Below are 27,473 nucleotides of genomic sequence, written 5' to 3'. Positions count from 1 at the left end.
ACGATGGAATAATTTTGCCTGCGCAAGTAGTACAAAACAGTCTTTTAGGAATTTGGGGTGCATGTTAACATTTCAAATGTTTGAAGATTTTGAGAAGTGCTCATTGGTCACTCAAACACAGTGCAATAGCACTTCTCCGGAACTTCACAAGATACACATCCTCATTATATACTGATGAAAAATGAAGCTGGGAATACCCTTCTCCTACATCTTTTTTCTCTCCATATACCATTACCGAAATCATGAATTGCACCCCAAAAGAATTGCCAACAACAACAACAACAAAACCCAATTACAAGAGAGCACAGCAAACAAAATTGAAAAAAAGAAAACTGGATTACATGAGAAAGCGAGAAGGGGAGGAGAAGAAAAGAAGAAGAAGAAGAAAAAACTCAGATGACCTTGCATGTGAGCATCGCTTCTGAAGCTGTGTTCTATCAAGAAGATTCATCCATGCATGTGCATATGCATTGTATGGTACGGTTGAACGCATCAGCTTGTCATGAGCCGATCTTGTCGAGGCTGTCGGCGACGGCCTTCATACTTGGCCGGAGCTCGGGATCGACCTCCGTGCACGCGAGCGCGACGTGGAACGCCGCCACCACCTCCTTCTTGGGCAGCGCGGGGCCCCGGAGCAGCGCCGGGTCCACCATCTCCGCCACGGGGCGCGCGTCCTCCTCGAACCCGCGCCGCACCCACCGTACCACCTCCGGCACGGCGCCGCCGCCGTGCTCGCCGCTCCCGGACCGGTCGGTGGCCGTCGACCCCGACACGGGCGCCGAGAACGACGCCGACGTCGACGGCGACGCGTGGTCGGCGCCGGGACCGCGGCCCGTGAGCAGCTCCAGCAGCACGACGCCGAACGCGAACACGTCCCACTTCTGCGACGGCTTCGCGCCCGGCGCCCGCGCCTCCGGGGCGCGGTACCCGCCGCCGTAGCGGTCAGGGGCCGGCCCCGCCGGCTTGGCGTACGGGATGGCGCCGCCGAGGAGCCCGCCCCCGCCCGCTGATGGCGGCCCGTCCGGGGCGCAGCCGGCGACGGCAAGCAGGCGGGCGAGGCCGAAGTCGGCGACGCGCGGGGTGAAGTCGGCGTCGAGGAGGATGTTGGAGGGCTTGACCTCGCCGTGGACGAACCGCCGCGGGCTGCACTCGTGGAGGTACGCCAGCCCGCGCGCCGCGCCCTTGGCGATCTTCAGCCGCGCTGACCACGACAGGACGGTCTGACCCGGCCGACCTGGAAGAAGGAAAGTCAACGGTCAACACATCCAGTCAACATACACGACTACACGAGCAAATTTAACAAGCATCGTATCCAAATTTTTTGACAAGAATGAATTGTATAGCGAGCGATATCCTCCTAACTCCCTGATTACGTGTGATGCATGCATCGCTGCAAAACTAGTTTGAACATGGGAGGAGTTAGAAATTGACAACGTAGATGTCGACCACTTGGCAATCCAAAGCGACAGAACGTAGTGTGGCGGCAATCCAAGCAAGTGCAGTTGCACATTGCTGGGTGGTGCTGTGGCCGTCGGCAATTGCCTGCCATGGCTGTCTGATCACTGTTCATTGCTTTTCTGAAAAGGTCTGAAAGAGACTTGCACAGTGATCCATTAGACCTTCAGAAAGGAAGACGTCAGAGAACAAGAAGTCTCAAACGAGCCATTAGCTCAAGAATCATTGCCACGCCACCCACACATTAGGCACACTGTCTCTCAAGCTAAAGAGGCTCATTAGCATGCATGCAAAGTGGATGCCCTTTGTCCCATTAGCCCCCCCAAAAGCCCCCAAATCTGGCATCACCACACCAGCCTGAACAGCCAGCGCTGACACCCATCATTAAGCACGCTGAAAAGGCCCGATGATGGATTACCCAGGCGTGCCTCTGCTGCCCATGCCCAATCATCACCTTCTTTAACCTTTCTTTGTAGGTTATTAATCAGCCCCAGATCGACGAGAATATTCATGCTGTTAGGCCAGGTGAGGAGAGTGACAAAGGTTTCGTCAGGCTTGCAAAAGGCCTCTGCTCTTTTGGTCTGGCTAGCTCCTCTGTTCGACATGCTCTGCAGCCTGCAGTGCAATTGCAGCAGCATGAGCAAGCATGAAGGTGGAGACAGGAAAGGGAGGAGGAGAAAGGGACCTTCCAATGGCAGCCCTTTTGGCCTGACAGTGCCGGTGCCCAGTTGAGTGAGAAAGGCGCCTTTGGAGCTTGTCAGCTTGGTATGATTTGGTGTAAAGCTTTTCCCCAACATTACTGTTAACGGAGCATGCTGCTTTGCCCCTCACTCGTTTGCTGTACTATGGAGCTATATTATAGATCACCAGCAAGTAAACATGTTGATTATAGTACAGCAGCTGCCTTATGGCTTAAGCAACAATCTTTCTCATTTTTTTTCTTCCTTTTCCTTCATCCTGGCGTTCAAGCAAACACTAATGCCAAAGGATCCCGTGTGGTGTATGCAATGCCAATTCCCTTGGATTGCATGCTACATTGGTACTACTAATGACAGTGCCACCATAATAATTGTTTTTTTTCGAACATGCAAAAGTTTTGCTCATCTTGATCTTACTGAGTGCTAAGAAGCACATAGGTCCAGATAAGAGAACACTAAGGCCCAAGAGGACCTGAGCAGCTCAAGCAAGAAAGACAGAAAAAAACATGCCAATTGGATTTCAGCCATTGAAACCTGATCCGGTTCATTTGGTACGCTCGTGAGTAAACAGGTAGATGCATGACCGTCGCTTCCATTGCAGGCGAAGCTATTGAATGAAAGCCATGCGCCGACCTCAGTGCTTCGTTAACGTTCTGGTCTAGTCAAAGAGGATGATGGGCACAGGAACACCATCCAGCGGTGATGATCACATGGGGAGATGAGATCGATCACCGAGGACCATGCGTCCATGCAGGCCCAGCCGCACAAAGATGCCCGGCATGAATGCATCCATTGGAGGTTGGAGCTAGCAGCCTAGCAGAGCGTGGTCCAGCTCCAGCCGCCATGGGGACAAGCCGGCGTGGCTTCTTCAGCGCCGGTTTTGGAAGCTTTCGTTGCAGCTAGCACTCTCTACGGGATTGTCTGCCAATGCAGTGCGTTCGATCCCGTGGCAGTGTAAGATAGTCCATCCATCACTCCCTGTTTTATCTACTGTACCTCCGTTCTTGATTACTTGACGCTTCAAACAGTTGAAATGGCTTGCAGTTAACTACGTTGAGCTGTCGGAAATGTCAAATAATAACGAATGGAGGGAGTATTTTTTTTATTACTACATGATAAACTAGAATTGGTTTGATGCAAGCCAAATTGACCTAAATTTTTTTGCTGTAAAATTGACCTAAATTCAATTTTGCAGTCAATGCATGAAATTGAAGAGAATGATGGCGCGTAGCAATTTTAAACTTTTACTATTACTAATTGGAGGCTCCTTTGAAGCATACATCTAAAGTTACCTCAAAACTTATATCTAAATTGCCCACCTCTACTATTATAAAAAAACTAAAGTAATCCCCTATTCATGTAAATTACCCACCTACGCCACTATAAAAATAATACAAATAACCCCCCTAACTTGCATATAAATTATTATCCAAATATGTTATTATTAAAAGTTAGAGTAACCCCTAAATTCGAATCTAAATTATTATGGTTATAATAGCATATTAAAGTGCACCAATATAAAATTCTAAATTAATATTTCAATTATTATTAATATATTATTCATATAAGAATAATACTCACGATATGTATTACCATGTATTAATATATGATGGAAGAAATAAGAATATCAATTTTCAAACAAATAATTTAATTAAATATTTATCAAACACAAATTGAGGCGTGATACAAAATAAAATCTATTGCAGCTAGATAATGATAAATATGAATTTTAGAGTATGTGTTAGAATATTCAATAGACGAAAGAGTGTGCGAGATAGATAATTATAATTATTAGCTATAAGTATTATTTTTATATTAATTCTAATTGGCTATAGTCGCGTGCCACGCCCCCACGGGGCCACAGCGACAAGAAACACGGACAATAAGCAATCACCCAACAACCATGAAAAGGTCCATAACAGGTCAAATGTAGCTTAGCCTAACACACCACGTATTGATGTACAATACTACCAAGGATCATAATTGCTTGCTCACAGTACCAACCACTGTCCAGCGCCATGGCTTGTACGCATGTATAGCATTCTCTGCACAGGGTCCTAGCTAGCTTGTGCCTCTCTATCCTATCTTCATCCTTATATGCTACTTCATTCGTTCCAAAATATAGGTCGTTTTGACTTTTCTATATTCATATATTTTGTTATGTATCTAAACATGCGCTATATCTAGATGCATAGCAAACACTATGAATCTAGAAAAGCCAAAACGACCTACATTTTGGAACGGAGGGAGTATAATATATGGACGCAAATTTTGCAAGTACGCGTACTGCAACTGCGATCGCGTTTGATCTTAACATTTTGCATGTCAGCATCATCCTACATTTGCAGGAGTTTTGATTTCAATCAGAAGTAAGCAGGTTCCTTTATTTGTACTATGGATGTGGCATGTGATGGTTGGGAGCAAAATTCGCCAACCGGAATCATGGCACTAATCAGATCACGGGCATCTACCACGTTTCTCCGATAAAGAATCAGCTAGGATCCAAGGCTAATCAGCAATTAAGTAAAGCGATTCGCATCTAATTCTGCAAAAAAATACTAATTACCAGCAGCAGCAGGAGTGAATGATCGATCGATCAGTGGCGTGGTGCGGTGTGCTCACCTCGCAGCGCGGCGGCGAGGTTGCCGTTGCCGACGAAGTCGGTGACGACGAGCTTCTCGTCGGCGGACCAGTAGTAGGCGCGCAGCCGCACCACGTTGGGGTGCCGCGCCCGCCCCACGGCGCGCGCCTCCGCCGCGAACTCCTTGCACCGGTCCGCGCCGCCGCCGCCCAGCCGCCGCACGGCCACGGGCGTCGTCCCGTTGGCCACCACCACCTTGTACACGATCCCCTTCCCGCCCTTGCCCAGCACGTACGCCGATGACCGCAGCAGCTCGTCCAGCTCCACGCGGAACCCGCGGTCGATCGCCACCAGCTCCCCCTCGCTGCCGCTGTTGTACTTGCCGTCGCCGCCGCCGGAGGCGTCGTTATTGTCGTCGTCCGAGGACGCGTCCGACGAGTCGCCGCTGCCGCCGTGCCGCCACAGCATGCAGCGGCAGAGCCCGCTCTTGCTGCTGTCGCCCTCGTCGCGGCGGCTTTCTTTCCGGTCCTTGACCTTCCAGTAGACGTACACCAGGATGACGCCGACGAGGGCGACCCCGGCGGCGTCGGCGACGGAGATGAGCGCGATCAGGCCGGTCTTGATGGGCTGGTGCCGGTCGGACGAGGTGGATGGCAACGGTGTCGTCGTCGCCGGCGGCGCCGGTGACTGCGTGGGCGGCGGGACGGCGCGGCAGGGGACCTGGAGCGGGAAGCCGCAGAGACCGGGGTTGTTGAGGAACGCCGTGGGCCCCTGGCTGGCGAGGGAGCCCGTCTGCGGGATGGCCCCGGAGAGGTTGTTGAAGCGGAGGTCGAGCGTGACGGTGGCCGGGAGGCGGCCCAGCTCGGGCGGCACGACGCCGGAGAAGCGGTTGTGCGAGAGGTTGAGCGTGCCGGCGAGGCGCGGGAGCTCGCCGAGGTCTGGCGGGATGGAGCCGTTGAAGGCGTTGGAGGAGAGGTCGAGCTGCTGCAGGTTGGGCATCTCGGGCCAGACCCCCGCGGGCAGCTCCCCGGCGAAGGCGTTCCGGGCGAGCACCAGCCGCCGCAGGCTGCGGCAGTTGCGGAGGTCGAGCGGCAGCTCTCCGGAGAGCGCGTTCCCGGAGACGTCGAGGTTCTGCAGGCGGGGGAGGTCGCAGAGCGCGACGGGGAGGCCGCCGGTGAGGCGGTTGCCGTAGAGGTAGAGCGAGTGGAGCGAGGACGCGTTGGAGAGCGCGGCGGGGATGGCGCCCGCCAGGCGGTTGCCGTGGAGGTTGAGCCGGCGGAGGAAGAGCAACGAGCCGAGCTCCGACGGGATGTAGCCGGAGATGTTCTTGCCCGCCACGGCGACGCCGATGACGTGCGGCGGCTGGGCGGGCGAGGCCGAGGAGGCGTTGGCGCAGGTGACCCCCGGCCAGCGGCACGGGTCCGGGTCGGACTCGGACCACCGCGAGAGCGCCGAGTAGGGGTCGTCGGTGGCCGCCGCCTTGAACGCCAGCAGCGCCAGGCCCTCGGAATTGAGCGCCACGGCCGACGGCGGCGGCAATGCGAGGAGCAGCAGGAGCAGCAGGATTGTGGCCATTACCGCCTTGGTGTGCTGACACGCTTGGTGTTGCTTGTGTGATTGGGTAAGTGGAGAGTGTGTGTCTGTGTATGTTTAGGAGAAGCCAACACTGGCCGGTTGTCTTGTCAGCATGCAAGGAGGAGAGGACTAGGAAGGGAGAGCGGTGAAGAGACTCTGGGATGGGAAGGTTATAGAAACCCACCCACAGATCTGGTGCAGGAGGGCAGGTTATGTTGGCACATTGTCATGTGGGAAAACTGCCGGTTGAGATTGGATTCTGCTAGAGTTCAGAAGGCCAGATGGATGGAGGCCCAGGTGGGTAGCTAAATTGCTTTTAATTTGTTCCCGGGAAATTGTGCAGATTACATTCTCCCCAATGCATACATGGAGGAGGTACATCACACTCTTGGAAAGTAAAATTTGGCCTGAAGAGCATAGGCCTCTGGATCGGCGCCAAGATCCGGTAATATTCATAAGAGTGCACAGCTACTTAAGGGGAAAACCTTGTTCAATCATCTGCTTCAAGTCAATCGAACCCGACCCTTTTCGAGTTGTTTAAGGGCTCTCTACGCAATTCTTCCAAATCTCAACTCGTATTGCCTTCCGATGGCGATTTTTGTGAGGAATTTTCGGATGATGAAATCTGACGGGTCTTCTCTTACGTCCGCACTGGACACTAACACGTGGGACCGGATCCACACATCAGCTATCCAATATCTGGGACGGGCGTTAGAGGAACCGTTTCCTTTTTCTTCGCATTGAGCTAGTACCTCATGCCGTTTCGTTCACGCCTGCCCGCACGACCGGGTCCGTTTCTTAGTGAGAGAGAGTGGGGAGGGGGGGGGCGTGCAAATTTTGATCAGTCGTCGAACTAAGTGGGCACTTTAGGTGCTGATAAAATGCAGTGTGGAGTGGCGAGCGCATGGTACTAGATAGCGACGGATATTTAATTTGTTCTTTTCCTCTGGCCAAGTCACATTAGTGAGGAAGTGGTTATGCGTGGAGGAGGTGGGCAATATGGTGGGGGCTCTTCATCACCCCTGGGCCACCAAATGTACTCGCAATGCGTAGATCGGAGCTCATTGCTCATGGGTGTGTGGATTGTGGACGGAGAAAGGAGAGGAGAGGTTGTGCCATGGAGCAGGGAGGGGAGTAGAAGGGAAGCAAAGGCGGAGGGGGCGCGAGTTGGAAGCGTGATGATAAGTGCTACTAGGAGATACGGCGCCCTGGCCATGGCGAGCTAGTAGGCGGCATCATGAGCGGACGTTGCGGAGCGCCGACGCCTGCGGAGACGGATCGACGCCGGCGCCGGCCGCCCGGCCTAATCATGCGTGCTTAGGCCACGCCCTTTTCTGGGTGGCTTGGTTGGTTTGGTGGCCACCTCGATCGGCCGTGTGCACCTGCCGCACGACGCCGCCGCATCATGGGTTTGGGTGCGCATCGCATCTGCATGCCGCGATTACTTGTCGCGGTCAGTCCAACGGTATGGAAAATCAGTGACACAACGAGCAACGGATCACCACCCTGCATGCTTGCTGCCGGGCAGGACCTATACTCTTGTGCAGGCGTGCGTTGTGCCTTTAGTAATCTCTTCACGCTTCAACTTGGCTCATACATTTTTATCTTAAAATTATATAAAATTAGAATCCAATTCTTTTAGAGCCTGGTTCTTAGATTATATCCTTTAACACCATGGGACCTATAGTAACTGCTCTGGTCACAAGCATTAGCATGATTGGCTCACGCGCGATATCTGAACATGAGATGGCAGTGCCCGGTGGCCGTCGGCGAGATGGCAGTGGCCGGTGGCCGTGCGCCGGCGAGATGGTAGTTGCCTGTGGCCGCGCGCCGGCCTCTACGACGAGTTCGGAGGACGGCGGCTTCTCCACCTAAAACGATGATGTCCAGATATCGCGATGATTCAGCGATCAGCGGGATAGGCAGGGATTACGAGAGATTGGCCGGGATTAATTTTCCTAGGGGGTTTTTGGTATATTTGTTTTGCCAATTAGATGGTGTGGTGGGAGGGTTTATGTGTAAAAAGACACAACACCGTTGGATGGCCATCTGACGCACCACGATAGCTGCTTGCACGATTACATAGATGGGCTGATTGCACCCAAGTCGCTCCCCCTAGAGTGACTGCTCTGGTCACAGGCATTAGCGTGATGATGGGCTCACACGCACGCCTGTTGGCCTTAATCACTCGCAGATCACGTTGTGGATCGATACAATGCAATGAGCAGCAGCTGCCTACCCCGATCTTTCGGTTTCAGGTTCAGGGTGTCGACGTCCCGAGCAAGCGTGGTGTGTGGTCGCAGCTGGCGGTACAGGGTGTGCGTTATCATGAGTCTGCAGGGGTGGTGTACAGTAGTGTATCCTACTGTAACGAGTACGCGACCATGCATGTTCTCTCGGCTGAGGGGGCGCGGCAAGTACAGATCAAGACAGGGCGGCATGCAGTTTTACATGATCCTGTGATCAATTCCATTCTTGAAGCTGTTGGAAATTGATTGCTGCTAGCATGTAGAGCTCTTGATTCTTCCTCACAATGTGCCGGGGGAGGATACGCTTGATCTCTCGCTTATGCTTTTGGGAAATGGCCCGAGCTGTGCGTGCCGGCAAAAAGTTAATGTTCTGCAACGGGGGATATTCAGACAATTCTCTGCTCTGTCTACAGCACTGTTTTTTTTTTTGAAAAGATACAGTACTGTTCTTAAGTTGCCTTGGTACAGCAACAGCAGCAGTACGCACGTACAAAACAGTAGCACAGTAGCCCTTTCTCTGAACGGACGTTCCTACCTGCATCCACAGGTGTCGATTGTAGTAGAGCTGGTAGAATATGTCCGTAAAGTGTTTTCCCCTTTGTGTTTAGACCATGTAAAAATTTGGACAGAATTCACTGTAGTACTGAAGATTAGAAGAAGTAAACGTGATCTAATTAATAAAACTAATTACACGGATGGATGGAAAATGATGAGACGAATTTATTAAGCCTAATTAATCTGTCATTAGAAATTGTTTACTGTAGCACGACATTGTCTAATCATAGTCCAATTAGATTTAAAAGATTCGTCTCGAAATTACATCTGGGGTTATGGAACGGGTTTTGTCAGTTATCCACATTTAATATACTTCTAATTAGTGGTCAGACATTTTAAGTTAACTGTAATGCTGAAAAAAGTTTTAGAATCTAAACACACCGGTTTCCTTTTCTACTTCACCCTCCCTATTGACAGGGGTGCATATGCACTCCAGTCTCTTGGTAGATTTTCTCGGATAAAAAAAAATTCTCGGACCACAGTGACCAGACTGACCGTACAATTCTGACAGATTTACAGTGGCAGCTAGTACTTGGCCAATGTCCGTCGTCTGCGTCATGTACGGAGTATGATCGTTCGGCAAGAATGCAAGATGCTGGACTCCATCGCCTGCCTTTCTGACAGCAAACTGGGGTGTATTTTCTAAGGTTTTGTTTGATTTTTTAAATTATTATCACATCGAATATTCAGATACCGATTCGAATGTTTAACTACAAATTTAATATAAAACTAATTTTATAAATTGCAATTAAAGTTCTTGACGAATCTATTAAGTATAATTAATACATAATTAATGGATGGTTACTGTAGTAATTAGTGGTCAAATTATTGACTAGCCAGATTTAATAGATTCATCTTGTGATTAAGTCACAAGTTATAAAATTAATTTTGTAGTAAATCTATAATTAATATTTCTAATTGGTGTGTAAATATGCAATATGACAGGACTTATTATGACTTAAACTGAAAAAATCAAACGAATTCTAATCCATCGTCCATCTACCTTTTCAGTTTCTTCTGCACGTGCTTTTCGTGGTTGGATTTCCAACTTACTAGATAGTATGTGCTATCCAATATTTTTAGCTCTGCGTCATGATTTACTACTAGTTAGATGCTGTAGCTATGGTGCTTCCTAATGTCTCCGCGTCATCGCCCCTAAAAAAAAAGTCCCTACAGCCACACTAGCAACTTGCATCATCCCTTTCCCTTCCCTACAGGCTATGCCACACGCCCACACTAGCGCCGCAGCCACGGCGGCGATCCAGCGCTTTTTTTTATATATATTTAAAAAAAAAATCAAAATTTCAAAAATATATGTCCATTTTGAAAAATTTCAAAAATACCCCCGGTCGCCCCCTCATAGGGCGACAGGCCCTAAGTGTAATTTTTTTATCTTCAAATTTGCAACGAGGTCCCTGACAAAAAAATCTGTCGCCCCCCCTCGGGCGACCACTGGGCCCCGCCCACGGGCGCGGCAGGGGGCCTGTCGCCCCCCCACGGGCGACAGGGGGGGCCTGTAGGCCCCCCTCGGGCGACCGGGGTACCCTTTGTATAAGCATCCGACCCACATCCCTTCCTCATTTGAGCCCGAAAATTCCACCAAAAATCCAGAAAAAAGAGAAGGGTGAGGAGAAGGGAAGCGACGAAGCCCTGCCGGATTCAGCACTTGTGATCTGCAGGTTAGTACATTTAGTTTATATATTTTTTCCATTTAAGTAGGAGTAATTTAAGTAGGGGTGAGTAATTTAATTTAATTAGTTCTATAGTAGAACCATTTAAGTAGGAGTTTAATGATACTTTAGTTTGTAGTTACGTAGTAGTAGATTAGTTTAGAAAATTAGTACTACGCATTTATTATTACAATTGCAGTACTATTAGAGACATGTTTATAAATTAATTATGATTTAGAATAGAATTTGGCATATGCAGTATAGAATTTGAGTGTCATCACGTAGTTATAAATACTTATACATTGTAGTTGAATTTCATACTTAGTTTTTACGGATTATTGAATAAGGTAGTGAAGTAAAGAGTATAACTCGATAAGTATTATGTGATATACAGATATGTCGAGCAAGATGCAGTTTCAAGTATTTTATAGTGACTACAATGTTTTGTATGTGCCAAATGGAGTAGATCTTTCTGCCTTTAAGTGCACATCTAGCGCCATAGATAAACCTCTAGAAAGGAGTTTTGGTTCCATATGTAAGTGGCTGCAGCGTGGGTTCCGTGTTGATCCGTTGACACATGTGATCACCGTCCAGTCTCTTGTTAATTGGGAGGTACAAAGTGATTTTATGGGAATTGATGATAATACACAGCACTAATGACTGGCAGAAGTACATGCAAGCAGCTCTAGAGCGTGGGTGGCCTCTGGCCATTCTTGTTCAAATCCGGGAGAAGACACAAAATGAAATCCAACATTGTGCAGATCAAGGAACTCCGAGTATTCGAAGAGAGACCAATTATGTTGAGCAAGATGAGTCAGAAGATACAGATAACCAAAATATGGGACCACAGGGCCTTGCTGATGAGGGAGAGAAGATACATAGCATTGTGGACGAGATGGAGTCAGAAGACCAAACCGCAATAGAGAAGGAAAAATATGAGGGCTCATCTGATGACGAGCAGTACTCATTACCAAAAGAGTGGAAGGAGCATGGTTTTGGCAGTCATGTCGCAGAAGACGTACGAAATCAGGAGTGTGAGTACAGAGGGAATGAGGTAGTGCAATGTGCAACATATCCAAACATTGAAGCCGTAAAAGATGTTGTGAGACTATGGGCAATATCATTGAAACGAGAATTCAGAGTTGTAAAGTCTGGCAGTAAAGAATATGAGGTGAAGTGTGTGAATGATGGATGTACATGGCGAGTACATGCATTCAAGGGAAAATGGAAGTCGAACTGGAAATGTTCCATTGTGACAGAGCACACTTGTTTGCTGTCAGAAGTTCTTCCCTCGCATCATAATATATCATGCGACTTTGTTGCAAAGCAAATGTATGGGTTATTTGAAGGCATGACGGGATAAACAAAGGGTGTTCGAGATGCGGTTCGACACATACGAGGCATCATATGATAACCTACATCGTATGTTATCCCAGATTGCTGCTAGAAATCCTGGAAGCTTTTATGACACATACCTCGTACCAGCCGTGACTAGGGGGCAAAGAATTATGCAACGAGCCTTCTTTTGCATAGGTGCTTGTGTTAGAACATTTCAGTGTTGTCTTCCGGTGATCTGCATTGATGGCACATTTCTGACTGGAAGGTATAAAGGTCAGATACTCACCGCAATCGGGGTAGATTGCAACAACCAAATAGTTCCGCTCGCATTTGCATTTGTTGAGAATGAGAACTTAGACAATAGGTATTGGTTCCTTGAACGAGTGAAGGTTCATGTTGTTGCTGCACGTCCAGATTTGTGCCTTATTAGTGATAGGCATGCAGGTCTGCTGCAATCAATACTGAAATTGCAACGTGGAACTGCGTCAACGCCTCCATTGTGGCCCGATGTCCAAAACAGATGGTGCATTAGGCATATGGGTGCAAACTTCTATGACCACTTCAAGAACAAGGATCTTAAGAACCTGTTTAAGAGGTTGTGCACCCAAAATCAACAGAGAAAATTCAATGCATTATGGCAGATGCAATATCAGTTGACTGCAGAGCTAGTGAAGGTAAGGGCATCAGGAGCAGGCACGAGTCAGACTGCAGAGGCTAGGGATTCAATTGAGAAGCCATTTTCACACTGGATTCGATGTGCACCTAAGGAGAAATGGTCATTCCTTTATGATACCAATGGAATACGGTATGGTATTCAGACAACGAACCATGCAGAGTGTTTCAATATGGTTATGCGTTCTTGTCGTGCCTTTCCTCTTGTGGGAATTGTTGAGTTCATCATGTATGGGTGCATGAAGTATTTCAAAGAGCGTTACACGGCTGCAAGCATAAACATCAGCAACCCCCAAATTCAGTTTTGCACAAGAGTGACACAATATATGCAAGAGAAGATTGAAAAGGCCAAACTGCACCGCGTCATATCGACATGTATAATGGAGCATAGATTTGAGGTTCTATGCAATGATAGAACTGGTCGTGTTATCCGTAGAGATATGCTGGTACAGGAGAGTTTGATTACAGTAGATGGCAAAGCCTTCTGCTCCTGCATGAAGCCTAAGTTATTGCATTTGCCATGCTCGCATCTCATTGCGGCATGTGCAGAGTCTGGGTTGCAGCCAGGAGTATTTGTTTCACCTTACTTCAGCAAGGAAGCAGCTGTATCCACCTGGGGACATGAGGTATACGGGATTGGAATAGTGGGGCCTTTCATTCAGGATAATGAGAATAAGATGTTTATTCCTGATCCAGCCACTAAGAAAGGCAAAGGCCGCCATCAGACACGTCGTATTCGGAATGGTATGGACGAGTCCGAAGCAAGCAAGGCACAAAAGCGTTGCAGCCAATGTGGAGCATTGGGTCACAACTACAAGAAGTGTGCTCAGAATGCACTTCACGATGCTGCTGACGTCGGTCCTTCCGGAAATCCCAGAGATGGAGCACCTCCTACGTTCAGACGAGCATCGCGCGAGAATTGCTCATGGAAGGCATTCGGTGTCATGATTCACAATTGTATTTCATTATTTCTAATATGTAGTAATGAAATATTACAGGTATGTAATGAAATATTATTGTACCTATGTATCCAGTTTGTATGAAACATATATGTACCTATGTGTTCTCATATATTTTTGATGCAGGTATGGAGTTGGACTCCTTGCTAGACCCAGTTATCGACTCGAGCCACAGGTCTTACTTTGCAGCAGTTGAGCACCGAGCCCTAGAGGTGCTACGTCCTCGTCCACCTGGGGAGGCGATCTCTATACACCACGATTGGTGTGACAGGTATGTAATGAAATATTATTGTTTATCACTTATGTATTCGTCGATATTCCTTTGTTTCGACAATTTTGTTTATTGCAGGTTACGTGAGGCCGGTCTACTAACTCTGAGCCGTCTTGTCGAGGTTGGGCCTATTCAGCTCGACCGATCCCTCCTGACGGCGCTCGTTGACAGATGGAGGCCGTAGACACACACGTTCCACATCTCGTGTGGGGAGATGACTCCTACGCTGCAGGACGTGACCTACCTCCTCGGCCTCCCTATCGTCGGGGAGGCTGTAGGTCCGCGTGTGGTGGCGGCCTCGTGGAAGGATGACCTGGAGGCCCGTTTTGCCCTGGTTGACCGCGTGAAAGAAGCAGGTCCGATCAAACCGCACCCGCGAGCAGCAGGTCCTTCGAAGGCCTGGTTCCTACAGTTTATAGTACGTATTCATGCCATATTTAAATTTAATTGTTACAATTCACATGTTCCATTGTTAGTTGAATTAATTAATCTTAATTGTTTATGCAGCCTGCCTTGTTGGCTGCGGATGCCGACGAGTACAGTGTGACCAGATCGCTGGAGGTGTACCTACTTTGGTTGTTTGGTTACATCATGTTCAACAACACTCATGGCAACTCGGTCGATAGGATTCTCCTTCCGTATGCACAGGAGATTGCGGATGGGGACGAGGACGTACCGCCCTACAGCTGGGGTGAGGCGGTACTTGCAGCCACTTACCGTGGACTCTGCGACGGCTGCATGAAGACACATGAGAACGCTATCCCTGCTGCTACAGCTTTGGTCATACGAGAGGCTAGCCGTTGGTCGGCCCATGGTCAGCCACGAGCCTTACCACGGGGCCATGTACGGCGACGAGGAGGACGAGAGGCCCAATATGGGAACTATCTGGATCTGGCGTCAGGTACGTTCGCAACAAATCTATTTTTATTATTCATTGTTACATGATGCATTAGCGCACTTTTAATTTTACTTATTCGGAATGCAGAGGTCCTGGGCGCATGCGCAGTTTAGACGCGCATATCCAGAGTTTGTTTCGGAGCTCGACATGCTGACGCCCGAGAACGTTGTCTGGGAGCCTTACAGCCCAGAGGCTGTGGCTACCCGTGCACCAGCAGGCCTATCTTCGCACTGCTCCGCGAATGCGAGTTTGTGGCTTACTACAGCCGTCCTGGTTTATGACATCGCGGTTGAGGCATATAGCCCCTATAGAGTCAGGAGACAGTTTGGGCAGCGCCAGGAGTTTCCGGTGCCCACCGTGTTGGAGCGTGTCAGTCGCTAGGACCACAGGTAATTATGAATGAATTTGGCTCATACATTCGTGTCGAATCTAATGATTCTTCGTGGTCCACTTTTGTAGGTTGTGAAGGAGTGGCTTGCCGTGCTCTGATGATTGGCTCACCAAGATGCAGCCGTGGGTGGACCAATGGGAACAGGTAGACGAGCACTTGGTCCATCCAACAGGACCACACACAGACAGCTCCTTTAGGGCTTACCTCACCTGGTACTTACCCCGGACTCGGGCTCGTCTGGTTTATGTTGACACTCACCCGCAGCCACACCAGGCGAGGCCTCAGGATGGCTATGCCCGGCACCACGTGGAGGCACTAGCTGGCGCGGTGAGTCTCTTGATCATATTTGCATATATATATATATTCATTAGATAATTCATGTGTTTCTAACTGTTCGTTTACTGAATGGATGCAGTTTCGCCTTTGCAACATGATGGAGACGGACTGCTCGACTTACCTGACGAGGGTACGTGCCGGATCCCCAATGACCCAGTTTGAGCAGACAGAGGCATGGTCGAGGCAGCGTGACCTATTGCGTCAGGTAGTGCACAACTTGGGAAGCCGTGTGCAGTACGAAGACAGCCACGGGTCGTCCCAGGCCTCGTCCTCGTTCCCGTGTCCATCGACCGTGCACGGGCCGACGTCGCAGTTCTTCCCAAGGGCAGGTAACGTACATATCTCTTTAAAATTAGATCAAGTGTTCCTATATATTTACTAATATCACAAATAGAATACGATCCAGCTACTGCGTTCGGCCATACTGGAATGTTTAGAGGGACAGCACCAGTTGGCGGACCGTATCCAGGGATGGTACCAGAGCCACAGATATCGGTCTACACATGTTAGTTTATGTTTCGTATTTCGGTTTCTACATGTCATGACGAAAGACACGAGCATACGCTAACATCCGCATTTTATGCGTAGGATTCTACCCCGATGCGGGGGCCGGACCTTCTTCTTCCTCCTTTCGACCAGATAACGAGGATTTCACCTTAGACAACCTCGACAGCTTGACTCCAGAAGAGCCTGCCGCGCAAGGTGACCCCGATGTCTTGGGGTATTCACAGCTTGGAGGAGCACCACTTGGGATCTCTCAGCAGCAGACACCACAGCCCTTGCGCGTCCTGAGCGACAGGTGAGGTCTCCGGATGTTCTCACCTACTCCGAGGGCCATGTCCGTGCCCAGCAGAGAGCTAAGAGGGTCCGACGCCCTAGGGGTGGTTAGATATATGTGATGTTTGTATCTCTGATGTTTATTTGTAATGAGATAGCTGTGGACCGCTTATTTGTATCCGATGTTTATGATTGTGCTAGTTCACTTGTCATTTGTTTCTATAGATACTATTGATGTGAACTTGTTATGTTTGTGTGTTCCATAATGCTCGTGAAATAAGGGAAGTTCTTGCGAATTTTTTCCGTGATTTAATGAAGGACAAGTTAGGTGCGGTAGGAGTTAGCGGCCGAGATCCTGCTGACGATGATGATGACTACACGCTCGAAAAGGGGGAAGAAAGGGAGACCCCATAATATGGGAGGGGTCTATTGGACCTGATTCCTTTCCGGAACCAGTGTTTGAGTTTCCGCAAAGTACCGTAGAGAACCGTGGCCAAAATGCAGACATGGTGAGGACTGCTTAGTGCAGATGTGCACCGACGGGATGGATGGCGGTCGGCGTTTCTTTAAATGTCCACACGCATGGGTAATACTTGGTTGTTTCATTTTTTTATCTTCAATGAGACACCTTACATGAAATTTGTTTTGCAGTCTTCCGATGCTCCAGAAAGATGTGGTTTTACTAGGTGAGTCGATCCTGCACCAATTGATTCTGTTCAGGAGTTCATCGAGTACCTCCAGATAAAGATCTTTGATCTGGAATGCAAGGTGAACCATTATGAGGAAGTGAGCGAGGGCAACAAAGATGACGAAGTTGATGATACCAGCAATGCTGCCGGTTCACAGGATGAACAATGCACTATTCCTTACTGCAACTGACCTTGTCACAAGAAGAAGGGCCCTGCGCCTCCGGCACCACCGCCTTCACCACCTGCAATGGGTGGATACTGCGGAGAAGACTCAACGCAGTTTACTACGTGGGGGTACGGCTACTAGGACTACCCTAGTGCTAGTGACATGCTGCATCGTTGTGTTTGTTTTGTTTTTTTTAAATTACCTAAGGCATGTTAGGTTAGTCCGGAATCTGTTTACCGTAGTTTGCAACGGGTTCTGCCATGCCACTGCATGTGTGATGTGTGTTTCATTATCGTTGTATTATGATGTAAAATTTGATGGTTCACATTATGTAATGCATTTCTTAGTTATTATTTCTTATCGTTATATTAATTAAATGTGTGCTTTTTAGTATTCTAGTGACATGAAAAGCTCCGATGGCAATGTCCGTGCCCAGCAGAGGGCTAAGAGGGTCCGACGCCCTAGGGGTGGTTAGATATATGTGATGTTTGTATCTCTGATGTTTATTTGTAATGAGATAGCTGTGGACCGCTTATTTATACACTTCAACGTTCGCCTCTGATCACTCTCGTATTTTCCATTACATACAATAGATGGTATGTTTATACTTCGATGCTCCATTACGACTAAGTACGATTCAAACTCGATATTATGTACATGTCCAGTGAATGCATTTTAAACCGATGAACATCATATGTTATAGATCATGACATGAAATCATCTAGGTCGTCATCCCAGTTGACAGATGGTGGTGCTTCAGGTGGTGTAGTATGCCTCGACGAACCTCTTGGCTTTCCCTTTCTCTCTTTTCTAGATCTACGTTCATGTACAGGGGGAGAAACATCATGTGTTGGAGGCCATGGTTTGGGGGGCATGAAGTCATCTATGTCGTCATCCCAGTTAACATAAGTTTGTGCTGCAGGTGGTGCAACATGACTTGACGAACATCTTGCCTTTCCCTTTGTCTATTTTCTGATTCTAGGTTCATGTAAAGGGGGAGGAACATCATGTGTTGGAGGCCATGGTTTGGGGGGCATGAAGTCATCCATGTCGTCATCCCAGTTAACACAAGTTGGTGGTTGAGGTGCTGAAGCATGACTCGACGAACCTCCGGGCATCTGTTCTTGCGCAGGCCAAGTACTATCACCCGAAGATCTTATCCACCTCCTTCATCTAGTTTGCGGCATAAGTCCACCGAAAATACATACCAATTTACGGAAATTTGGTATCGTTTTGTTAATCAACTCCGTGTCCTCGGGGTAATCCTAGCATATAATTAAAAAACAATATTACTGTTTCATAAATATGGATTCGAAATGACGGACGGGATTACAACTGAATGAGAGTTACCTTAATGTGCATCTCATACACCTCTGGCCGCATCCATATCTTACAAGAACTTTGTAAGAATCCAATGATATTAGAATGATTCGCTATTTCACATACTCTCATGTATATCTTCCGACGTCCTAGCAGGTGTCCCTTTAAATCTTGCATCGTAATACCTCGAAATAATGTGAAATATTTAAACTCTACTACTTTGGACAACACCATCTCTATCGTACCATCCGCTAACGGATCCAACTTCTTACTGATAACAAGATGGGTCATGATATCAAGTATTATACTAGATTTTTCTTCGGTCCATGAAAATCCTCCACAATTGGAGGCAGCCATTGCCTTATGCTGCAATATCAATAAGGTACTTTCATAATTCTATTCTAATTCATAATTAATTTAAAAACAAGTCTGTAATAGTACTGAAATTGTAATACTAAACGAGTGTTATAAAGCACCAAATCTAATTCAGCTAATCCACTAATTAAATTAAATTGTTATACAATATCAATGGATTCATACGGAAGTTACCGGTAGATCACAAGTACGCAATTCGGCAGAGCTTCGCCGCTTCTCTTCTCCTCACCCCTATCTTTTTTCCTGAATGTTTATGCTCAAATGACAAAGGAAATGGCGGCGAATAGCGGCCAGGGCTTATATAGGGGGGAGGGATCCTGTCGCCCCCCAACGGGCGACAGGCCCCTGTCGCCCCCCCAACGGGCGACAGGCCCCTGTCGCCCGGGGGGGGGCGACAGGCCCCCTTGAATTTTTTTCCCCAGGGACCTCGTTGCGAATTTCAAAAAAAAATACACTTAGGGCATGTCGCTCTATGGGGGGCGACCGGTGGGTATTTTTGAAATTTTTCAAAACGGACATATATTTTTGAAATTTTGATTTTTTTAAAAATATAAAAAAGAAAAAAGCGCGGCGATCCATCAGCCGGACTTGTTATCTTTGCCTCAGGCCCGCATCTGTGGCCCACCGTGGTTGCTTGTGGCATAGGATTTTTTCCCCAATTCCCATACTAAACGGTAAACCAGCGGGCCAACTAGCGGCCCATCTATTCGGCCCAAAATGCCACCACCACGCGGCCACGCCTGCCAGCGAGAGAGAGAGAGAGAGCGACGCGGAAACCCAAACCCAACGAACGCGCCGGCCTAGTCACCCTGCCAGCACAGCACAGCCTAGCACTCCACTCCGCCAGTCGCGAGCCGCAGCTCCGCGTCGCGTCGCATCGCACGCATCCCCCCTCCCTCGTCGTCTTCCTCGCCCCGCCCCCGCCCCGCGCCCCCAGCTAGACACACCGTACCGCCAGGTGATCCCGCGCGCCTCCCCTCCCCCCCAGCTCCACTCTCCCCTCCCGCGCCCAGATCCCGAGGCCCCGCCCCCTCGATCGCTCGCCCCCGCCGGCGGATCCGGCTCCCGATTCGCGGGGGGCCCGCGGCAGGTACCCTACCCACCGGATCTGGCCGCGCGCTTTTTTTGAATTCAGCTCCCCGCGCGCGGGTGACGGTGCTGCCTGTGCGCGGGCTCGGCCGTGCGCCGGGCGGAATCTCGCGGGGATTTCCCACCGGGGCCGCGGACGCTAGGGTTTAGTTCTGATTCGTGCCGGGTTAGCTTGTGGGCTCGTTAGGTGAGCACGAGGCTGGGTTCGTTTGCTGCGCCGGCTCCCGTGAACAAGACCTGTGCGCGAGGGCGAGGCTGGGCTCGTTAGGTGAGATAAAGCGTGGGCGTGCCTTCAGTTTTCTCGGGAGCAGCAGTCTCCTGAAGTGAGAAGCCTGAGATTTTGAGTTCAGGTCTTGTTTTTGGATTGGAGGGACGTGTGCCTTTTTAGTGCTGTCTTTTTTTTTTTACTGGAACTGGCCTATTTAGTGCGAAAGGGTTTAAGTTAGGTTCATCAGGGCTCAGGGAGCGGGAGGGACCTCAAGGGGCCAGAATGGTGCGGCACTTAGTGCAGTTCCTATTGATGGAAATTTTATGGCCAACCCTGCTGTTCCCCCAACCCATGGTATTGCTCATCACTGCTTTGTGCCTGTAAGGCTTTACCTGTTTAAAATCAGGAGGTTGTGGGCTTGTTTGGGACAGTTCCACCCTTGTGTTTGCAAGCTTTTGTGTATCTATCGCCTAGTTTCCATATGGGGGCATATGGAATTAGTTTCGGAATATGAGCTGCCAAGACATGGTTCTGAGTGGTCTAATTATGTACTGCGGCTGAGTTGATAGAACTGAGCGTTAGAGAAGCTGTTCTGCTGTTGACAGAGAAACTAGTTTGTAGTTTATGGGGATTGCAAAAATCTAGTGTCCTTTAGTTTTTTTTTCTGTGCTATAAGTGTCAGGGACTAATGGGATCATTTGGATGGATTCCAATTTATCAAGCAGTTGTGATGAGCTACAAACATGATTGTTTGGCACCAGCCCTGTGTTTGCTCTCTTGTATTCACTGGTGAATTTATAAGGCTTTAGGATAATATCATGGAAAATATTATAATATGTTTCGAGCAGTTAAGTTGAGTTCCTAGCAATGCATCTTCTCATGTAATATTTAATCTTACATTTTCTACTTGTTTTTCCATTTCAGGTTTTTGCTTTATGCTGGTTCATGTGTCCACAGACAATGGACTAATTGCTGACCTGTCTCTGTGATTCACCATGGGAAGCAGTGGAGCTGATACACCGTCTAAGACAAGCAAGGCGTCTGCCCCACAGGTTTTTAATGCTGGTCCTGTTGCATTATCTTTCTGATGAAAACAAGAGAGAAGCCAATGCTTATTTGCTAAAAGTTTGTGCTTCCCTATGATAGGAACAACAGCCACCTGCTACCTCAGGTGCTGCAACACCGGCTGTTTACCCAGATTGGTCCAGCTTCCAGGTGAGTGAATCCCCCCTCTCCTCCCCTGACCAAAGCCACCCGCCCACCCACCATCTATGATGTACTTTTATCCTCTTTGGTGGTGACATGAGAGAAGAGGGAGATTGTTAGCGCGCCCCACCTAGCCAACCCGACCATAAAACCCAGGTGTTATAGTGGGAGGGGTGGGGGCCTTTATCCTTGGTCCAACATTCCCCCTACGGCGTGCGAGCCCGGCGTAGCCCGCAACAGGTTCTAGTGCCCGGCGTAGCCCGCAGCAGGTCTCAGCACACGAGAGACGCAGGGGAAATCGCGCAGCGGAAATGCGTGGCCGGGAGGGATCGAACCCGGGACCTCGGCTCTGGTACCATGTTAGCGCGCCCCACCTAGCCAACCCGACCATAAAACCCAGGTGTTATAGTGGGAGGGGTGGGGGCCTTTATCCTTGGTCCAACAGAGATGAATATGTAGGTAGCATTTGCAGCCTTTGTTTCCATAATTAGTAAATGTATAGTCTCTACCATAAACGGATAGAATCAACACAATATAAGCACAGTTGAAAGCGAAGTATTTCAAAATGCACATATGTGCCTTTTCCTTTTTTACCATAAACGGATGTAATATTGCGCGACGGATAATCAGAATGCACATATGTGCCTTTTCCTTTTTTACAGGTTCAAAATGAAACGAAGTATTTCTTGCGTATCGTATTTCTTTTCTTGATGCAAGTCATTAAGCGGTTGACCTTTTTTATCCATCTATATCATGAACAGAGATATTGTCCCAGCAATGCCACTTTTGCTAATAATCATGTTCGATTGTTGTTTTTCAGGCATATCCTCCAATCCCACCACATGGGTTCTTCCCTTCACCTGTGGCATCAAGTCCACAGGGTCATCCTTACATGTGGGGAGCTCAAGTAAGCCTTTTGCCTTATTTTTCCAATATATAATGCTGTATGAGTGTCTTTTCATTTTCTTTTTTTCTCTCTATCAGTTAGAACGTTGTTTGAGTTTAGGTCAAATTTCTACTTACCTGTTACACTTAAAATGGGATAACTTACCTGTCGAACAAATGACGTTTGTATAATAGTTCAAAGAAAATTTTGCTGTTGATAGGTCTTATACCAAATGCAGTTAAGGAGCTGTCTGCTTGGTGATTTTTCTGTTATATGGCAGGCTTGTTGACACTGTTATTGTTACACGATATTCATTACAGTGTAGGATAATCCTTACTTCTTTAAAAATGACTTGTCGTTATAGATCTGAACCAAGAGTACTAGTGCGCAACTGATATGTGATACTTTGGAAGGTAAATTCAGTGGTTCTAACAAATTGATTGATGTTGCTAGTGAATAGGTAATTTAATAATGAATGCATGCTTTTGGTTCATGATTTTCTCATTACTTCCTTTCAGCCTATGATCCCACCATATGGAACACCGCCACCGCCATATGTCATGTACCCTCCTGGAGTATATGCTCACCCGTCTATGCCCCCGGTATGCTCAACACATGGCTTTTAGTATATACCTGTCAAATGGCACTGCTGACCTTGATTGTCATTGTACTGTTGTGCAGGGTGCACATCCATTCACTACTTATGCTATGACTTCTCCAAATGGCTATGCTGATGCTACTGTAAGACATGATAAACTTAACTTCATCTTTCTTGTGCTTATCATCCAGGAGTCTAATGCCTCTAGGATTTCTAGGGAACTACTGCAGCAGCTGGTGATACTGACAGGAAGCCCTCTGAAGGCAAAGACAAAAGTCCAACAAAAAGATCCAAAGGTAGTTTAGGTAGCTTGAACATGCTTACTGGGAAGAATCCTACCGAACATGGTAAGACCTCAGGAGCATCAGCTAATGGAGCCACTTCTCAAAGGTATGTTTTTTATAGTAAAAAACACCTTTTGTTCTTGTGTACCTCCTTCCATTTGCATTAAGTTATTAAAAGTTTTGGTGTTTCTTTTTGCAGTGGGGAAAGCGGTAGTGAAAGTTCAAGTGAAGGGAGCGAAGGAAATTCTCAGAATGTAAGTTCTGCTCCTTTTTTTGTTGTGTATGCATTATGTATACACAAGAATAATTGCAAAAGAAAATTTGCAATATCTTTTTTGGATATCCATCGAAGATCTGCCTCCTGATATTGTTGTCCAATTGAACATACTTTGCTTGTTGTCCAAATATTTCAGACCACACTAGAATATTGCTTTATTGAGTTTTTTGTACTTGCTTGTCATTGTTGGGATTAAGATGTAAGTGTATGTGGTAATCTTTTTGACACGTGTCATGATTTAGTTGCAAATGCTTGGGAGTTGTTCTAATGTTTTTTCATCATTGGGTAATCTTTATAGGATTCACATCACAAGGAAAGTGGACAGGAACAGGATGGAGGTAAAATATACTAACACATCTGCTTCTCCTCCTTTTGCATTTGCTGAAGTTCTTTAATTTTGGTGCCAATTTGCATTCAAGTAGATGTTCGAAGTTCCCAGAATGGTGCATCACGCTCACCATCTGAGGGAAAATTGAACCAGACTATGGCAATCATGCCAATGCCATCAAGTGGCCCAGTACCTGGTCCAACTACAAACCTCAATATAGGGATGGATTATTGGGCCAACACAGCAAGCTCCGCTCCTGCAATTCATGGCAAAGTGACCCCGACAACAGTTACAGGTGCTGTGGTCCCAGCCGAGCAGTGGATACAGGTTTGTGTCCTTTTTGCTCTGCTTTGTACGCACTGTGTTCTTTACCTGTTCCTTCTTTCATTTTTAAACAGGGGAGATCTCGTAGTTCTTGGTCTGCTATACGTTTCCTGGCAGCAGAGGTAGAACCCCGTATGGAAATGTCCCAGTGTTACTGAAGAACTTTTTCCTTCTATATTGTGTTATTTCTGTCATATTTTTGTATGTACCATATAAGTTCAATGGTCTGTTCCTTGGGAAGGCAGCAATTCACTAGAAAATCTATATGTTCAGAATGAATGCATTGATGAAATTGAACTCAAACTGCTGTATAAATATATTTGCTACTAGCTCTGGTCCAACCTCATTTCAGTCCTGTACATACAGATCAATAATGAAGTGTGTTATGTCTTTCCGTGAATTGTTTTGTAGGCATTGTTTCTATAGAAATCCTGCCTGCATGATATGTTATATAGAAGATATATGGCTTACATCAATTCTATGAGATATTCAATTGGCACTTTTTATATAAGCTGTGGATGTTAATTTGAACCTTCAGCAATTATGGCAATAGGTAAACTAGTTATGCTAACTATCTTGTTGTTCAGGATGAACGCGAACTCAAAAGGCAAAGAAGGAAGCAGTCCAACAGGGAGTCGGCACGCAGATCTAGGTTGCGTAAACAGGTACTGTTTAGTTCTACTTGAGCTATACTGGATTGCATTATATTTATTGGTCACTAGTTAATGGAGTATGAATGTGAGTTTTGCAGGCTGAGTGTGAAGAGTTAGCTCAACATGCTGATGTTTTAAAGCAGGAAAATGCTTCACTTAGAGATGAAGTTAACCGTATCAGAAAAGAGTACGAGGAGCTTCTATCAAAGAATAACTCACTAAAGGTTCGCCTGCCACTTTTTCAATTTTATTCTGCTGAAGTATATTGCTAAGTGCTAACACTTCTGTTCTGCTTTCTGTTCCATAGGAAAAACTCGAAGGCAAACAGCACAAAACTGATGAGGCAGGACTTAACAAGCTGCAACATTCTGGCGATGATAGCCAGAAAAAGGGAAACTAATTGAGCTCTTATGCAATGCTCGCATGGCATGGCCCTAACTAGATTATTGGGAGGCGCAATTGTAGTATGCGTATTAACTCCTTTATTGCAGTTAATTGTTACCAGGTTGTGATAATGTTAATGCCAACCTTGTGTGTGGGTGGTTCCTGTTTCAGATCTATCTTGGCTTATCTTTTAGAAGTCAAGATGTGACTGAAGACGTAGGTTGTGACCCAGTTCACTGTATCTGTTAGAAATAGTGGATAAACTCAAATTTACAAATTTGTATTGCTGACTAGTACTGTTATGTATACCTGGCAAAAGACTGGTTTCTTTTAGTTCAATCAGGTTGAACTTTTTGCTGGGCTTTCACTTCTACCTAGTTTATGTATAATGTTGCTTACATCAGTTTGTTCCCAGTTATTTGATATAATAATTGACAGAGGGAGGAAGAATGTCCCAACCTCTAAACCAGTTAATATTTTGTGTGTTCAAGACCCTCTTTTTGCCTTTATGTCTTATTTACTTTATAGTTCCTGGGTTTGTTTGTCATGTTTAATTGTGAGCCATGGTGGGATGTATTTTTTTTATTGTTTGGATAAACAGCCAGGTGTAGATGGTTGATTAAAAGACACACTGCTAGTTTTATGCTTAGCGATACTGATGACCATTATTATTTTTTATCCATCTTTCTCTGGAGTGTGCAGCAGAATGGTTTATTAAACTTGTTTTTCTGGGTTGCTAAAAGTTGCCCCTGATCCCGATAAAATTGTGTTGGGTCCTGGTACTTGTACTTTTATGATCTTGTTTTAATTTGTTTACAGGAAAATGTTTCTAGAGTACATACTATCAAAATCTCTCCTACTAGATGAGGCAAGCACAACTCATTAACATGTCTCTGCAGTACAGGTAATAATTCATATTTTTATTCTTTTTGTTATTTGTAAGTTATTGCTGATATGATTCTTGATATGAAGTTATCAGACTTCTGGAAGATGTATAACGATTGATATAATGCTTCATCATAACAAAGACAAAAGCCTACTTCCGTGCACTAATTTTTCCCTTGAATGAAGATCTGTTCATTGAACAAGAATCTGGCTATGGATTCAGATTTAGAAAATGTAAAACATCAATGCTGTCACCAAAGTAGTACTAGCCAATCTAATTTTTGACATAGAAGTGTCTGAACATTGGGAGCTTTCTGCTGCAGGTTCATGGGCAGGGATCGTGGCAGAACCTATGTTGGGAGATCGTAGAGAAGATGTGCTCAAGGATTGGTTTTCAGCCAAAGGTAGCTCTGGTGCTACAGAAGTTGGAGCAGCATAGCGAGTGCAAGTCGCTGCTTTTACTCTCCGTGCTGCTGTTGGCCTTATGACTCCGTTTATTCCATGGCACCTGAATGATTCCCCTGAGTGGCAGAGATCAGGACTAGTGAGCTCGATGCCGTTGAAATAGAGCTTCTGATGCCTGCTGCTGGTCACTGTGATTGTGTCTCCTGAGTGGCGGGTGGGAACTACCGTTCCATCGGGAAGCCTTATGAGATCATTGAACTTCAGAGGCGCCGCGATGGAATGCCTGGACAAGAACTCTAGCACCTGGTTTTGGGAGATTGATGCCGTGGACATCAGCCTGTCGCTGGGCATCAGGAAGGTGGTGTTGCGCGGTATCTTCTCCTGCACCATCCTGACGAGCATGACAAAGGTGAAGTAGCGCGCCTGCTGCATCTCCTGCACCGTGTTGGCGATGTCACTGCTGACTGTCTGCGGGGAAGGTATGGCTGCAGTGGTGGTGCTGGAAGCGGACACCATTTGAGCGATGAGCAGGCTCATTGTTGCAAGGAAGGTGGATGCCATGGTGTAAATGGGTAAGCAAGTCATGACTGTTGAGATAACTATTTGCTCCCTGATTCTCAAGCGGGTTGCTTTATTACCAGATTGTGGTGTGGCTGGGTTGGGGTGTGGCTGAACTACTATTGCACACTTATTTCGTGTGTGAACTATTGCTTTTCAGGCGTTGAGCATGTTTAAACTACTTGGCTTCTGCTTACAGCGTGAGCAGTGGCACGCTTTTTCAATACTCCTCTACCAGTACCTCTTCTATCAGAAGGTGCTAACTGGTAATTGCTCAGTTTACAGCTGCAGGTGTCTGTCTGTAAAGATACCAGATTCTTTGTTTTCTGCTGCCTCATGTTGCTTATGTTGTAGCATTGCAGCTTGGGTTAATGTTTACGACTGTTCGGTGAAATTTCCATACACAATCCATG

General features: G+C 47.1%; 3 protein-coding genes and 1 long non-coding RNA gene across 8 annotated transcripts; 1 reads left to right on the top strand and 3 right to left on the bottom strand.

Moving 5' to 3' along the window:
* Positions 1-139: 139 nt before the first annotated feature.
* Positions 140-6,595, bottom strand: LOC120697000 (receptor protein kinase-like protein ZAR1). The gene is made up of 2 exons (XM_039980083.1): positions 4,776-6,595; positions 140-1,234 (listed from the first exon to the last, which is right to left on the bottom strand). The coding sequence occupies exons 1-2, from the start codon at positions 6,307-6,309 to the stop codon at positions 501-503; spliced, it is 2,268 nt and encodes a 755-aa protein (XP_039836017.1). The 5' UTR covers positions 6,310-6,595; the 3' UTR covers positions 140-500.
* Positions 1,637-4,769, bottom strand: LOC120697001. The gene is made up of 2 exons (XR_005684340.1): positions 2,141-4,769; positions 1,637-2,070 (listed from the first exon to the last, which is right to left on the bottom strand). It is a non-coding gene; the product is annotated as an uncharacterized LOC120697001 (long non-coding RNA).
* Positions 6,596-19,794: 13,199 nt separating the features above from the next.
* LOC120696997 (bZIP transcription factor 1-B-like) lies at positions 19,795-25,721 on the top strand. Of its 5 annotated transcripts, none has more exons than XM_039980078.1 (14): positions 19,803-19,933; positions 21,197-21,324; positions 21,419-21,487; positions 22,299-22,385; positions 22,883-22,966; positions 23,046-23,105; positions 23,180-23,352; positions 23,446-23,500; positions 23,822-23,861; positions 23,946-24,178; positions 24,250-24,297; positions 24,763-24,840; positions 24,927-25,052; positions 25,136-25,721. In XM_039980078.1, exons 2-14 carry the CDS (start codon positions 21,268-21,270, stop codon positions 25,226-25,228), a joined length of 1,203 nt encoding a protein of 400 aa, XP_039836012.1. In that variant the 5' UTR covers positions 19,803-19,933; positions 21,197-21,267; the 3' UTR covers positions 25,229-25,721. The 5 variants fall into 5 exon arrangements, with proteins under 5 accessions (XP_039836014.1, XP_039836012.1, XP_039836011.1 ...); XM_039980077.1 differs by having other exon boundaries at positions 19,921-20,065; XM_039980080.1 differs by lacking the exon at positions 24,250-24,297 and having other exon boundaries at positions 19,795-19,933; positions 25,136-25,717.
* A 560-nt stretch (positions 25,722-26,281) lies between these two features.
* Positions 26,282-27,063, bottom strand: LOC120696998 (FAS1 domain-containing protein SELMODRAFT_448915-like). The gene has a single exon (XM_039980082.1). The coding sequence runs from the start codon at positions 27,061-27,063 to the stop codon at positions 26,323-26,325; it is 741 nt and encodes a 246-aa protein (XP_039836016.1). The 3' UTR covers positions 26,282-26,322.
* Positions 27,064-27,473: the final 410 nt, after the last annotated feature.

Source organism: Panicum virgatum, chromosome 3K, assembly GCF_016808335.1.
Source record: "Panicum virgatum strain AP13 chromosome 3K, P.virgatum_v5, whole genome shotgun sequence".
NCBI classification, from domain to species: domain Eukaryota; kingdom Viridiplantae; phylum Streptophyta; class Magnoliopsida; order Poales; family Poaceae; genus Panicum; species Panicum virgatum.
This window is presented reverse-complemented; position numbering and strand designations above follow the sequence as displayed.

Excerpts from the sequence above, each read along its gene's own strand:
- LOC120697000 (XM_039980083.1), bottom strand. The coding sequence starts at position 6,309 with ATGGCCACAATCCTGCTGCTCCTGCTGCTCCTCGCATTGCCGCCGCCG. Across the intron at positions 1,235-4,775 it reads CCTCGCCGCCGCGCTGCGAG|GTCGGCCGGGTCAGACCGTC; the intron begins GTGAGCACACCG and ends TCCTTCTTCCAG.
- LOC120696997 (XM_039980078.1), top strand. The coding sequence starts at position 21,268 with ATGGGAAGCAGTGGAGCTGATACACCGTCTAAGACAAGCAAGGCGTCT. Across the intron at positions 21,325-21,418 it reads GCAAGGCGTCTGCCCCACAG|GAACAACAGCCACCTGCTAC; the intron begins GTTTTTAATGCT and ends TCCCTATGATAG. Across the intron at positions 23,862-23,945 it reads TGGACAGGAACAGGATGGAG|ATGTTCGAAGTTCCCAGAAT; the intron begins GTAAAATATACT and ends GCATTCAAGTAG.
- LOC120696998 (XM_039980082.1), bottom strand. The coding sequence starts at position 27,063 with ATGGCATCCACCTTCCTTGCAACAATGAGCCTGCTCATCGCTCAAATG.